Below are 12,507 nucleotides of genomic sequence, written 5' to 3'. Positions count from 1 at the left end.
GGTATAAAAAAAAACACTAGAGGCATTTTAGGCTCCACTTTGCCTCTCCAAGCCTATCACTGGAATAAACATTTAACATTTAAAACAAACTTAGTTGCTCCTAAAAATAAAGGTTGTTTTTCCCAACCTGTAAGTATGGAGCCACATGGGCTAAATGATCGTAGACTGAAGATAAACTCTTATGGTCCCTCTGCCCATAAACTGAATAATTAACATGACTGCCAGATAGTATAGCAGATGAAGGGCTTGCATTTAAGTATCTTTAAGTGTACATATATCTTCAGGTTGAGTGATCCATGTTTATTGTGCTCTGTAATGGCAAGTATTTTTCAGAAAAAAATAGTTCAATACCTTGGCATGATGCAAGTCCACTCCATACATGGAAAGCCTCTTGGCGTTTTCTAAGAAATGAGAATCTGCCTGTGCTGGAGTCAAGCCCCTAGAACCATTAAAAGATTACTTCATTTTACTGTCAAAAATAAATATCAAGATCATAAAACCTAGTGAAAACAGCTACATTTAGGGTATGTTAAATATTTCAGATTAGAGGAGTCTAAATCATGAGTACTTTTGCAGGTATCTGTATTTCTCTCCCCAGAGCCATAGGTATGTATATTTTCATTCATAGTATATTTTATTTTCTTGGTAGCATTTACTATCTTTAGTGCGGCAACAAAATTTTAAATTATAACCTACTCAAACATCTCCCCCCCACACACACACACACTTTTTCCCACTTCAAAGAACTGGCTTCCACTTTTCCCTCACTTCTTCTCCCACAAACGGAATCAAGGATCTCTTCCATGACTCAGTATAACTCAATAAGCATTTTTTATGAAGTTATAAGATTGAAAAGTCACTTTGGATCATGTTAAACAGTCATCTGCTGAGTTTCCCAGCCCTCTCTGTGACACTGGAGTAGATGATCTCCCTAATTGCCCGGACAGAAGGGCTGTGGCTAGCATAGTTTTATTTTCAATTATAAAGATCTTTTAAAAAAAATACGTATACCTCTACCTCGATATAACGCTGTCCTCAGGAGCGTTATAGGTGAAACCGCATTATATTGAACTTGCTTTGATCTGCCGGAATGTGCAGCCGGCGCCCCCACCCCGCCCAGAGCACTGCTTTACCGCGTTATATCCGAATTCATGTTCTATCGGGGCGCATTATATTGAGGTAGCGGTGTATCACATTCACTAACTTATCAGGAAAAGAGAAAGTCATGAGCATGACCATCATGGATTTCAGTGCTTTACAGGTGCTACATAATTTTTACTGCATTCTGAAATATTCCATATTCTAATCTTTCATTTAAATATACTGATCCTTTTCAGTTGCCAGGACAGATCCATAGACATTTAAAATTCTTTGCTTCCCTGGTAAGCCATCCTTGCAGAAAACTGTGTCCAGGTCAAACAGTACCACCCAGGGCTAGCTCCAGGCACCAGCCGACCGAGCATGTGCTTGGGGCGGCACCTTAGAAGGGGTGGCGGGGGGCGCTCTCGGTGGTTTTTTTTTGTTGTTGTTCGGCGGGGCGGCGCTCGAGGGATTTTTCTTGTGTTTTTTTTTTTTGTTTTGGCCAGGCAGCGCGGGGGGTGTTTCAGCAGTGAGGCGCGGGGTGGGGGGGGGTGCTTCGGCGGCATGGCCGGGGCTTCGACGGCATGGCCCAGCGCTCGGGCGGTGGGGGTTTGGGTGGCACGGCGCTCTGGGGGTTAGAGTGGTGTGGCAAGGCGCGGCGCTCGGGGGAGGGGGGGCGCGTGGGTTTGGGCTGCGCGGTGTGACGCTCCGGGGGTTTGGGCGGTGCGGCGAGGCGCTTGGGGGGGGGGGGGGCGTGGGTTTGGGCGGCGCGGCAAGGTGCTCGGGGGGCAGGGGTTTGGGCAGCTCGGTGAGGCACTTGGGGGGAGGGGGACGGGGGTTTGGGCAGCCCGGCAAGGCGCTCGGGGGGAGTGGGAGGCGGGGGTTTAGGCTGCCTGGCGAGGTGCTCGGGGGGCGGGGGTTTGGGCAGCACAGCTCTGGGGGGGGTGTTATGGCAGGGCGGCGCTCTTCTTTTTTGCCTGGGGTGGCAAAAAAGTTAGAGCCCTCCCTGGTACCACCACCAGAGGTAGGAATCTATCCTCCCCCACACCTCGCTGAGGTGTGAATTTCACTAGTATCTTTAAAATGCCAAGATCAGTAAATAAGGTATATTTATTTTCTCAAATGTTCAACATAGAAAGGTTAACCTTTTCTGACTTAGACTGCACACTTTGCACACACAACTATACAGTATCTAGAGAGCAATATATGCCCAAATTGTGGCCCCATTGAAGACAGTGGGGGTTTTGCTCCCAATCTAGCTCAGGACTTCATTCATTATTATTATTATTATTTGTATTGTGGTAATGCCTAGTCATGGACCAGGACCCCATTGTGCTAGATGCTGTACAAACAGAACAAAAAGACGGTTCCTGCCCCAAGGAGCTTACAATTTACATTCATAGCATTTATCTAACAAAAGACGACCATCCTTCCATCAGTATGAGGGGAACAAGAATAATTTTTCCTATTATCAACAAAACTAAAACAGTGACCATGGTTTATTCAAGGTAAAAAACAACACTACAAAAAGAGTATAGTTCAGGGCACTGGGCTCTGGCCTTTGGGCAATGCAAAGAAATGTATGATCTATTTTGTTGACTGAAAGCAATTGCCAATGTACTTATATTTTTAATGTAATGAGACTTTGGGACTTTAATTCTATCTGCATGTCATAAAATGGCTCCTCGTAATCAGATTACAAATATATTTTTAATAATCCAAAGGTAGCTAGTTTAGAGACTGAATAATTTAAATGAAGAATTTCAGATTCTGAATGTTTTCTTCATATTATTCAAAACATCTCTGAATGAAATAAATTCAGACAATCATTCTTAAAAAGTAAAAAAGCCCGTATCATGAAATATAGCTTCAAAACTTTCCCAGCTGAAATGTTTATTGCTATTTTTACTGGCTAAAGCAAGAAGCCATCCATAATTGACTTTTTTGATGGAAAGCCTACTAAGGGGCTTTAATAAACAGAAGAAAAAAAAAGATGAAAAGAAAGTCAAACTAAAGACAAGTTCCATTTAAATGCATATAAAAGAATGTTGTAGCTATGTAAGTCATGTAAGACTTTCATAGTAGTGCTAAACTTCTTCATTCTAACACAATTTTATACATATTTTTAAGATCAAGAGAAATGACAGATGTAACCATATCAACATATTTTATTCCCACCAGGTCTGACACACCTGTGTGTTTTGTGCAGTTCTACTACTTTCTCCTCCATCTCTTTTGTTTGATTGGGTGCAAATTGGAATTCGCTGATGTAATGGTTATGGTGCTCCTCTGAATCATAGTCTCCTAGCTCGGCCTGCAGAGTATATGAACCAAGGAGGGCATGAGTCACAAAAGAACATGGCAGTCGGCCAGAAGCAATATCCTGACGAAGCTGTAGGCATAGGAAATATCTGCAAAAAGGAAAAAAAAAAAGTTACTTATGGTAAACAGAAATATTCCTGCAGGAAATTTGTGAGAGCACACATGCACAAAGCTGAGTAAAATCTGTCCAAACAAGTAGTTCCAATAGTCTGCTTTAAAAAACCAAAAGCACTGATCGAACCATTACACAGAGACAAAGTTCCATTTCTGATTGATTTTGTCAACTAAAAACAAAGGATTTGGAGTTACAGTTTTAGTATAAGAATCAATAGATCTTTCATAAATCGGTTAGAAATATTCTGGGTCCCAGTACAAATGAGCAGTATGTGTCTACCTTTACATAATAAAACTTGCTTACCAACTGTTTCATGTTCATTTTCAGGCTTGGTACAATTAGGGTGACCAGATGTCCGATTTTATAGGGACATTCCCGATTTTTGGGTCTCTCTCATATAGGCTCCTATAACCTCCTACCCTCGTGCCAATTTTTCACCCTGGTCACCCTAGGTACAATCCATTTAAAAATGGGGGATATATTTTTCATTGAAATCTAGGGTTTGATTTTAAAACTTCAGTAATATATCTAATTTTTTTTGCAGCATGTAATCCAACCAGTCATACCATATAACACAGGAATGCATACTATATCAATAAGCAGTGAACACTTGCATCCCTCACACAGGTCGTATCCATGTGAGTAATTACATTTATCTTGTACCTTGCAACTCTTGTCCATAAAGCCTTATGCCATGCACACACAAAATAATCTTACATGACGTACTAAACAAAAGTAAATTTTATTTTTTACTAGTTTATTTTGAATTCATAGTGAAGCTCAAAGTATTGGGGATTTAGAAAATTTCAAAGATAATCAAGGATAAAACTATTTACATTAATTGAACACAATCTAAAAGCCCAACTTAATTTTCAGGAAATTGTTTTATAGCTAGCATGGACACCTAAAGCTTGTTTTAGATTAATTGAACACGAATACAATTAGCTATACTACTACCTGTGGAATGAGAGACAATTATAGACTGTATATGTAGTTTATTTTGTATATCTTATGTTTGGAGTGGTCATTTTTCTCACAAATGGGGAAGCTACTAAGTGGTGAATTATGAAAATAATTTTAAACGAGTACCAATAAATCCTTTATATACCATTGTCATACAGTCTGTGTTTGCTATACACTGTATTTAATAAATTCTATTTGATAAATGTTTGACAACTAAAAATAAATTATCTGGACTATTTCTGTATCCCCCTCAAAACACTTCAGCAAGTTACAAACCACAATTAACTGTTTAATGCTGCAACAGTAAACCAAGACAACTCTTGAGGAAAAAAATATTTCCCGTTTTCTTTAAACTCTTTCTACTTTTCTCTGTTCTCATATCAACACAAGTTACCCTACTGCTTACATCCGAATATAGTGACAGCCCCTCAACATCCACTGGCTCCATGCCTCTGACCCTTAAGAGGTTCATTCCCTTTTCTGGTCTCCTCCCTGCTACCATGCTGCTCCACTCTATCCCATTTCTATCCTCATCCTCTGGTCTCTTGCTATAATTTTTACTTTCTCCCTCTTCCTTCTGGACCCCTTCATTAGCCCCTCCCCCCATTTCAATTAGCTTCCTCCTCCCTCATTTGGGAGGTCCCCTGGAGGCCTTATCAGATCCACTGAGTCCCAGGTCTCACCCCAGCTCAGGACTGCTCATCCTGTGAACTGGGGGTAAAAAAGCTGCGTGATGTCATCATGCGAAGTCTCCAACTCCTACTCACTTCCTACTGGCTACAAAAAGCAGCAGCATTGCACAGTATAGTCAAACTGTGCTGTAGCAGCAGACAGAATATTTAAACTTCCAGGCCATCCTGAAGTCTGTGCCCAGGATAAGTTTCCTCACCTAGGGCCTCTCTGTTCCCTTATTCTATGAGGGAGGAAGGGAAGGAGTGGGGAGAGAGAGAGAAAATCTGCAATGTGAATTCAAAACACAGGAAGCAAGTAAGTTGTTGACTTGCAGAGTGTACAATATATAAAAAAAACACTGATTATCAAGTTTTATATTAAAATATGCATACCTGGTAATGTCTTCAGTCAACTGTGAAGGATCAGGAGGATAAAACTTCACATTAAAGGTGAATAGCCAGGGTAAATCTACAAATGAGAAATGGCTGATTATTACTCCACAAGAACTTTAACAAGCAACCAAAAACAAACACAAATTTCTTATTGGAAGATTTAACACACTTGTGAAAGTCTTAATTCCTGAAATGCTAGTCACATCAATAAAAGTCAAGTTTAAAATGTAAGCAATTTAGAAATTATATGATAAAGAGAGAGAAAGTTAACAAGAATGGGTTCTTTTCAATGCCAGGTAGTTACACTTGTAAACTGAAAGATCAGACCAACAGGTTAAGATAATTTATTTCATTTCTGAAGAATTTGTTACAATGTTTTTCTTATCATAGATTATGAAAACATCTATAAAAGTATTTAGTATTTGAATTCTCAGGCAACCATAATAATTTGATTTAGCAGCTTTAAAAGTATCTTTTGTTCAAACAAGCATTTTAGAGGGTTTCAACTCTGAGCAACTATTTTTTGCATTGATTGTGAACTAATATCATCAATGTTTTCCAGCTTCTTCCAGGGTAAGTCTCTCTCCCCTGTTGAGATGAGCTCATAAAACAACAACAAATTCCTTTTAATTTGGGAGACCGTAGAATCACTCATGAGGAAGAAAAACTGAAAGAACTGAGGTTTGTGAGGCATACATTAAAGCATGAAGTAGAAATAGTGCACTTTAAAGCACTTTATTTGCAGGCAAATACTGTACCCCTCCCAAAAATGGCTGCTCTCATTAAATATATAAAACCAGATACAACTTATGATTCTAATATAGGCAAAACTGTAGATATGTAGGGCTGGAAGGGCTCTCGAAAGGTCATCAAATCTAACTCCTTGCGCAGAAGCAGGACCAAGTAAACCTATACCATCCCTGGCAGGTGTTTCTCCAACCTCCTCTGAAAAGCCTACAATTATGGGGATTTCACAAGCTCCCCTGGAATTCTATTCCAATGCTTAACTACCCTTATAGTTAGAAAGCTTTCCCTAATATCTCATTTAAATCTCCTTTGCTGCAGATTAAGCCCATTACTTCTTGTCCTATCTTCAGTGGACATTGTTAAGGTATCATTAAAAGCAACTATCAAGACCATGTTATGGGACAAACAACATCACTTGTCCCATAACCTCAGCCGTATAGAACGCAATGCCATCCACAGCCTCAGAAACAACTCTGACATTATCATCAAAGGGGCTGTCAAAGGAGGTGCTGTAGTCATAATGAACAGGTCAGATTATGAACAGGAGGCTGCCAGGCAACTCTCCAAGACCACATTCTACAGGCCACTATCCTCTGATCCTACTGAGGAATACCAAAAGAAACTACACCATCTGCTCAAGAAACTCCCAGCTACAGTACGGGAACAAATCTACATGGACACACCCCCAGAACCCCGACCAGGGGTATTCTATCTACTACCAAAGATCCATAAACCCGGAAACCCTGGACGCCCCATCATCTCAGGCATTGGTACTCTGACAGCAGGATTATCTGGCTATTTGGACACTCTCCTCAGACCCTATGCTACCAGCACTCCCAGCTATCTTCGAGACACCACCGACTTCCTGAGGAAACTACAGTGCATTGACGTTCTTCCTGAAAACACCATCCTGGCCACCATGGATGTAGAAGCACTTTATACCAATATTCCACATGAGGATGGACTACAAGCTGTCAGGAACAGTATCCCTGATGAGGCCACAGCAAGCCTGGTGGCTGAGCTTTGTGACTTTGTCCTCACCCACAACCACTTCAGATTTGGGGACAACTTATACCTTCAAGTCAGTGGCACTGCTATGGGTACCCGCATGGCCCCACAGTATGCCAACATTTTTATGGCTGACTTAGAACAACGCTTCCTCAGCTCTCGTCCCCTAGTGCCCCTCCTCTACTTGCGCTACATTGATGACATCTTCATCATATGGACCCACGGAAAGGAGGCCCTTGAAGAATTCCACCTGGACTTCAACAATTTCCACCCCACCATCAACCTCAGCCTGGACCAGTCCACACAAGAGATCCACTTCCTGGACACTACAGTACAAATAAGTGATGGTCACATAAACACCACCCTATACCGGAAACCTACTGACCGCTATACGTACCTACATGCCTCCAGCTTCCATCCAAGACACATCATACGATCCATTGTCTACAGCCAAGCCCTAAGATACAACCGAATTTGCTCCAACCCCTCAGACAGAGACAAACACCTACAAGATCTTTACCAAGCATTCGTAAAACTACAATACCCACCTGGGGAAGTGAGGAAACAGATTGACAGAGCAAGACGGGTACCCAGAAATCACCTACTACTGGACAGGCCCAACAAGGACAATAACAGAACACCACTGGCCATCACATACAGCCCCCAGCTAAAACCTCTCCAGCGCATTATCCACGACCTACAACCTATCCTGGAAAATGATCCCTCACTCTCACAGACCTTGGGAGGCAGGCCAGTCCTTGCTTACAGACAACCCCCCAACCTGAAGCAAATACTCACCAGCAACTACACACCACACCACAGAAACACCAACCCAGGAACCTATCCCTGTAGCAAACCTCGTTGCCTACTCTGTCCCCATATCTACTCTGGCAACAGCATCAGAGGACCCAACCACATCAGCCACACCATCAGGGGCTCATTCACCTGCACATCCACTAATGTCATATATGCCATCATGTGCCAGCAATGCCCCTCTGCCATGTACATTGGCCAAACCGGACAGTCCCTCCGCAAAAGAATAAATGGACACAAATCGGACATCAGGAATGGTAACATACACAAGCCAGTAAGTGAACACTTCAATCTCCCTGGTCATTCTATCACAGATTTAAAAGTCACTGTCATTGAACAAAAAAACTTCAGAAACAGACTTCAAAGAGAAACAGCAGAACTAAAATTCATTTGCAAATTCAACACCATTAATCTGGGCTTGAATAGGGATTGGGAGTGGCTGGCTCACTACAGAAGCAGCTTTTCCTCTCCTGGAATTGACACCTCCTCATCTATTATTGGGAGTGGACTACATCCACCCTGATTGAATTGGCCTTGTCAACACTGGTTCGCCACTTGTGAAGTAACTCCCTGCTCTCCATGTGTCTGTATATAATGCCTGCATCTGTAGCTTTCACTCTATGCATCCGAAGAAGTGAGGTTTTTACTCACGAAAGCTTATGCCCAAATAAATCTGTTAGTCTTTAAGGTGCCATCAGACTCTTTGTTGTTTTTATCAAGACCATAAAATGGAGCCACCACTCAAAATGCATTCACAGGAAAATTTCTAACAAAGTTGCTTTGTAATGACTCACAAATAAAACTGGACTTTGGGTGAAAAAACTCATGTTTAAAGAAGGTAGGAAATGTTGACATTAAAGAATCATGTTTCCCATAACTCTTCCTCGTATACTGACTTATAACATTGAAATATAAAATGAGTAATTATAAATAGTGAGATTAAGCACTTTGATCATTATAAATCATTAAAACTATAGCTATGTACAGTGAATGAGTACAGATAACACAACACTTAGGCTAACAAAATAAAGGTAACATATGTTGGAAGACGTAAGTGAACATTAACGTCTCACCCCCTTTAAGCTCTGATCCAGGAATTTATTAAGTTTTTAACATTTGTTTTTAACTTGTACAGAATTTTTGAAGTGTTTTCATTACTCAACAAAATATTGTTTGGAAAATAATTCATCTTTATTAGTTCCCAACATATGCTGCTGAATGCTTGGCGGTACTGAAAGCACCCACTTAGTTATTGAACACTGTGACACAACTCATAGGATCTTTTACAAATAGTGTCATCATCATATAGCAAGCACCACAAAATTAATAGATACACTGTCAGTGTTCTATTCATAAATTTGCACCAAGCACCACACAATTCCAAGCACCACACTGCAGGGCCAGGTAGAGCATAGCACACCACAACACTATGGCTCACTGTTAAAATGCTCTTTCAAAGCCTTCCTGAACCATACAGGTCCTCGGTGAGCTCTTCTGATAACCCTTGTATCTGGCTGTTCAAACTCAGCAGACAGATGTTCCAACTTTACCCTCCACCCAGAGGCATCTTTTCTCCTTTTGCTTCACAGATACTATGCAGGACACTGCAGACAGCTATAATCACTGGGATATTTTTCTCACTGAGATCCAGTCTTGTGAGTCAACGTCATCACCCCTTCAAACGACTAAAAGCACATTCAACTCCCACTCTGCACCTGCTGAACCAGTAGAGTTGAATCGTTCCTTGGTGCTGTTGAGGTCACCAATGTACAGTTTCATGAGCCGTAGAGTAAGGGTAGGCAGGGTCTCCCAGGATCAGTACTGGCATTGCCAATGGTAAATCCACCAGTCAGTAAAGCAAGTCCCTGCTTTCAGCTTTTTGAACAGTCCTGTGTTCTTAACAATGTTGGTGTCAGGCACCTTCCCTGACCAGCCAACACTGATGTCAGTGAAGTATCCCCAGTGATCCACTGGCACTTGCATAATCATAGAAAAATAGTCCTTTCTGCTGATGTACTCTGGGGCAAGGTGGTCTGGTGCCAAAATAGGAGTGTGTGTGCTGTCTATCACTTCACTGCAGTTCACGAATCCAATCACTGCAAATCCATCCATTATATCCTGCAAGCTGCATAGAGTCACAGTCCTGTATAGCAGGAGATGATTAATGGCCCTGCACATTTGCATGACAATGGCCTGCACACTGGATTTTTCCAACTCCAAAATGATTTCCCACTGACCAGTAGCAATCTATCATTGCAAATTTCCGCAGTGTGATTGATACTTCTCCTCTGTCAGTGAAGCTCTCACTCTGGTGTCCAGATGCTGGAAGGCTCAGGCAAGCTCAGTGCACAGTTCTAGGAATGTGGCCTTGCACATCCAAAAGTTCTGCAGACACTTCTTGTCATCTCAGTGACATTACAGTGTGATCTCACCAGTCAGTGCTCATTTCTCATGCCCAAAAAGCAGTACTCCACCATTTGCAACCACTCTTTGACCACCACCACCAATCAGGAATGCTGGGACAATTTGTATAGTGCGGGTTCTGAGAGCCAGTGAACCAAACTGTAAACCCTGTACATAATGGAAAGAACTTCAAGCCAGGGGATGTGGCAGCACCCCCAGGATCCCTCGTAGTTCCAGCATCTATGCCAACAATGTTGAATTGGTTCTCGCTATGTCCTACAGCAATTTGCCCTCCAGGAAACTGTCATTCTCCACAGCTCTTTCTGCAGCTCTGCAAATACTGGAGATTCGCGCATCCTGTGCTTGCAACGCTCATGACAATAGAGCAGAGTTGTACAGGTTCCACACTTTTGTCAGAGATGGTGGACAGTGGTAAGCCCCATGTGGGTTTGTGGGATTTTAAAAATAGGTGTGGAAAACTATGGAATAAAGATGGCAGTTGGAGGTGGAAAAAGCTGCACGATGGGAACTTTATCTCACAATTCCAGTCATCCCAGTGAAGCTCGTTTCTGCCCCACTATGCATTGCCAAAACTTCCCAAAAGACAGTGCGCTGGATGGTGGCGAGTAGCACACTGGGATACCTACCCATCGTGCACCACACTGTGCATTGAAACAAGCACTCATGTGGAGTAGGCACAGCACCAACGTAAGGAGCCAAGTACACATGCACGTACACAAGCAATACACTATCTGTGGCAGATTATGTCAACCTAACTTGAGTTAACAAAAGTTTGTAGTGTAGACATGCCCTAGGTCTGGGGAAAGGAATATGAGTGTCTATGCTAAATACAAGTCGCAACAGATGTTAAGCATAAAGGTAAGATGCTGTAGGAGGTTGCTTGAGCTGGCCTGCATAATAAGTGTTAGATTGTTATGTAAAAGAGGTTTATATAAAAGACCACATTAAGAGTCAGCTGGCAGATGTATGTCAGATTGTTGTAATGAGCTATGAAACCAGCGTCTCTTAAGTCCATGGTGTCTAGCAGCATTATGAATTTAAGTTCCCAGATTCATCTTTTGAAGTGCTTATGGAAGTTTCCTCTGGGACAAGTACTGAAAGATCAGATATGTGGTGATCATTTTGTGAAAAGTGTTCACCCATAGCTGATATGATGGTTTTGTGTCTTATTTTCTGTGAGAGCTTATTTGAGAGCATAGTGATTGTCTGGTTTCACTCACAGTTTTTATTGGGGTATCTGATGCACTGGATGAGGTACACCACATGTGATAAGTATGTGTAGGACCCATGAATCTTGAAAGGTGTTGTGTAGGGGGGGTATTTATCATTGTAGCAGTGGAGATATGTCTGCAGGTTTTGTATCTGTTTTCTGGCAGGGTCTGGTGCCACTTTTAGTTGGTGCATCCTGGTCCGTGGACAGCTTGCTTCTGATGACTAGCTTGGCAAGGTTTGGGGGGTTGTTTTAAGGCCAGAAGAGAAGGGTGTGGCAAAGATTTCTTTCAGGATGTGGGACCCATCAAATATTGGTTGCAACTATTTGATGATACCCCATATGGATTCCAGTGTGAGGTGACAGATAGAGGTATGTGCTATCGGTGGTTTTTTGCCCCCTGTATTGAAGTGGGTTCTTCCAGGGTTTTTGGGTGGTCCTTTCCATGATGCAATCTTCTTCTCTAGTGGTATCCTTGATTAATGTGGTGGTTTTAAGCGTACATCCTGGACTTTCTCTTCATAGCAAATTCTGTGGTATCTAAGTGCTTGGCTGTAGAGAACAGATTCCTTTGTGTTCTTGGGTGTTTACTGGCTCTGTGGAGGTAAGCATGGTGATCCATGCATTTCTTATATATAGTCATTTGTAGGGTTTCACAGTTGAAGTTAACTGTGGCATCCAGAGTTGATGCTTTGTGGAAACATTGTAGAGAGTTTGATGGATGAGTGGTAATTGTTGAAGTTGTGGTGGAAATCTATGAG

General features: G+C 42.0%; 1 protein-coding gene across 14 annotated transcripts in view; it reads right to left on the bottom strand.

Moving 5' to 3' along the window:
* EPB41L2 (erythrocyte membrane protein band 4.1 like 2) overlaps nt 1–12,507 on the bottom strand; it is a 253,122-nt gene that overhangs the window by 60,560 nt on the left and 180,055 nt on the right. For all 14 annotated transcript variants that reach the window (XM_054021563.1, XM_054021553.1, XM_054021556.1 and 11 more), the window contains exons 6-8: nt 5,545–5,620; nt 3,273–3,491; nt 352–439 (exon numbers count right to left, since the gene is read on the bottom strand). In XM_054021563.1, the coding sequence (XP_053877538.1) occupies nt 352–439; nt 3,273–3,491; nt 5,545–5,620 (383 nt within the window). The remainder of the gene's footprint in view (nt 1–351; nt 440–3,272; nt 3,492–5,544; nt 5,621–12,507) is intronic.

This window comes from Malaclemys terrapin, chromosome 3 (assembly GCF_027887155.1).
Source record: "Malaclemys terrapin pileata isolate rMalTer1 chromosome 3, rMalTer1.hap1, whole genome shotgun sequence".
Taxonomy (NCBI): domain Eukaryota; kingdom Metazoa; phylum Chordata; order Testudines; family Emydidae; genus Malaclemys; species Malaclemys terrapin.
The sequence above is the reverse complement of the archived record's forward strand: the minus strand, read 5'-3'. Positions and strand labels throughout refer to the sequence as shown.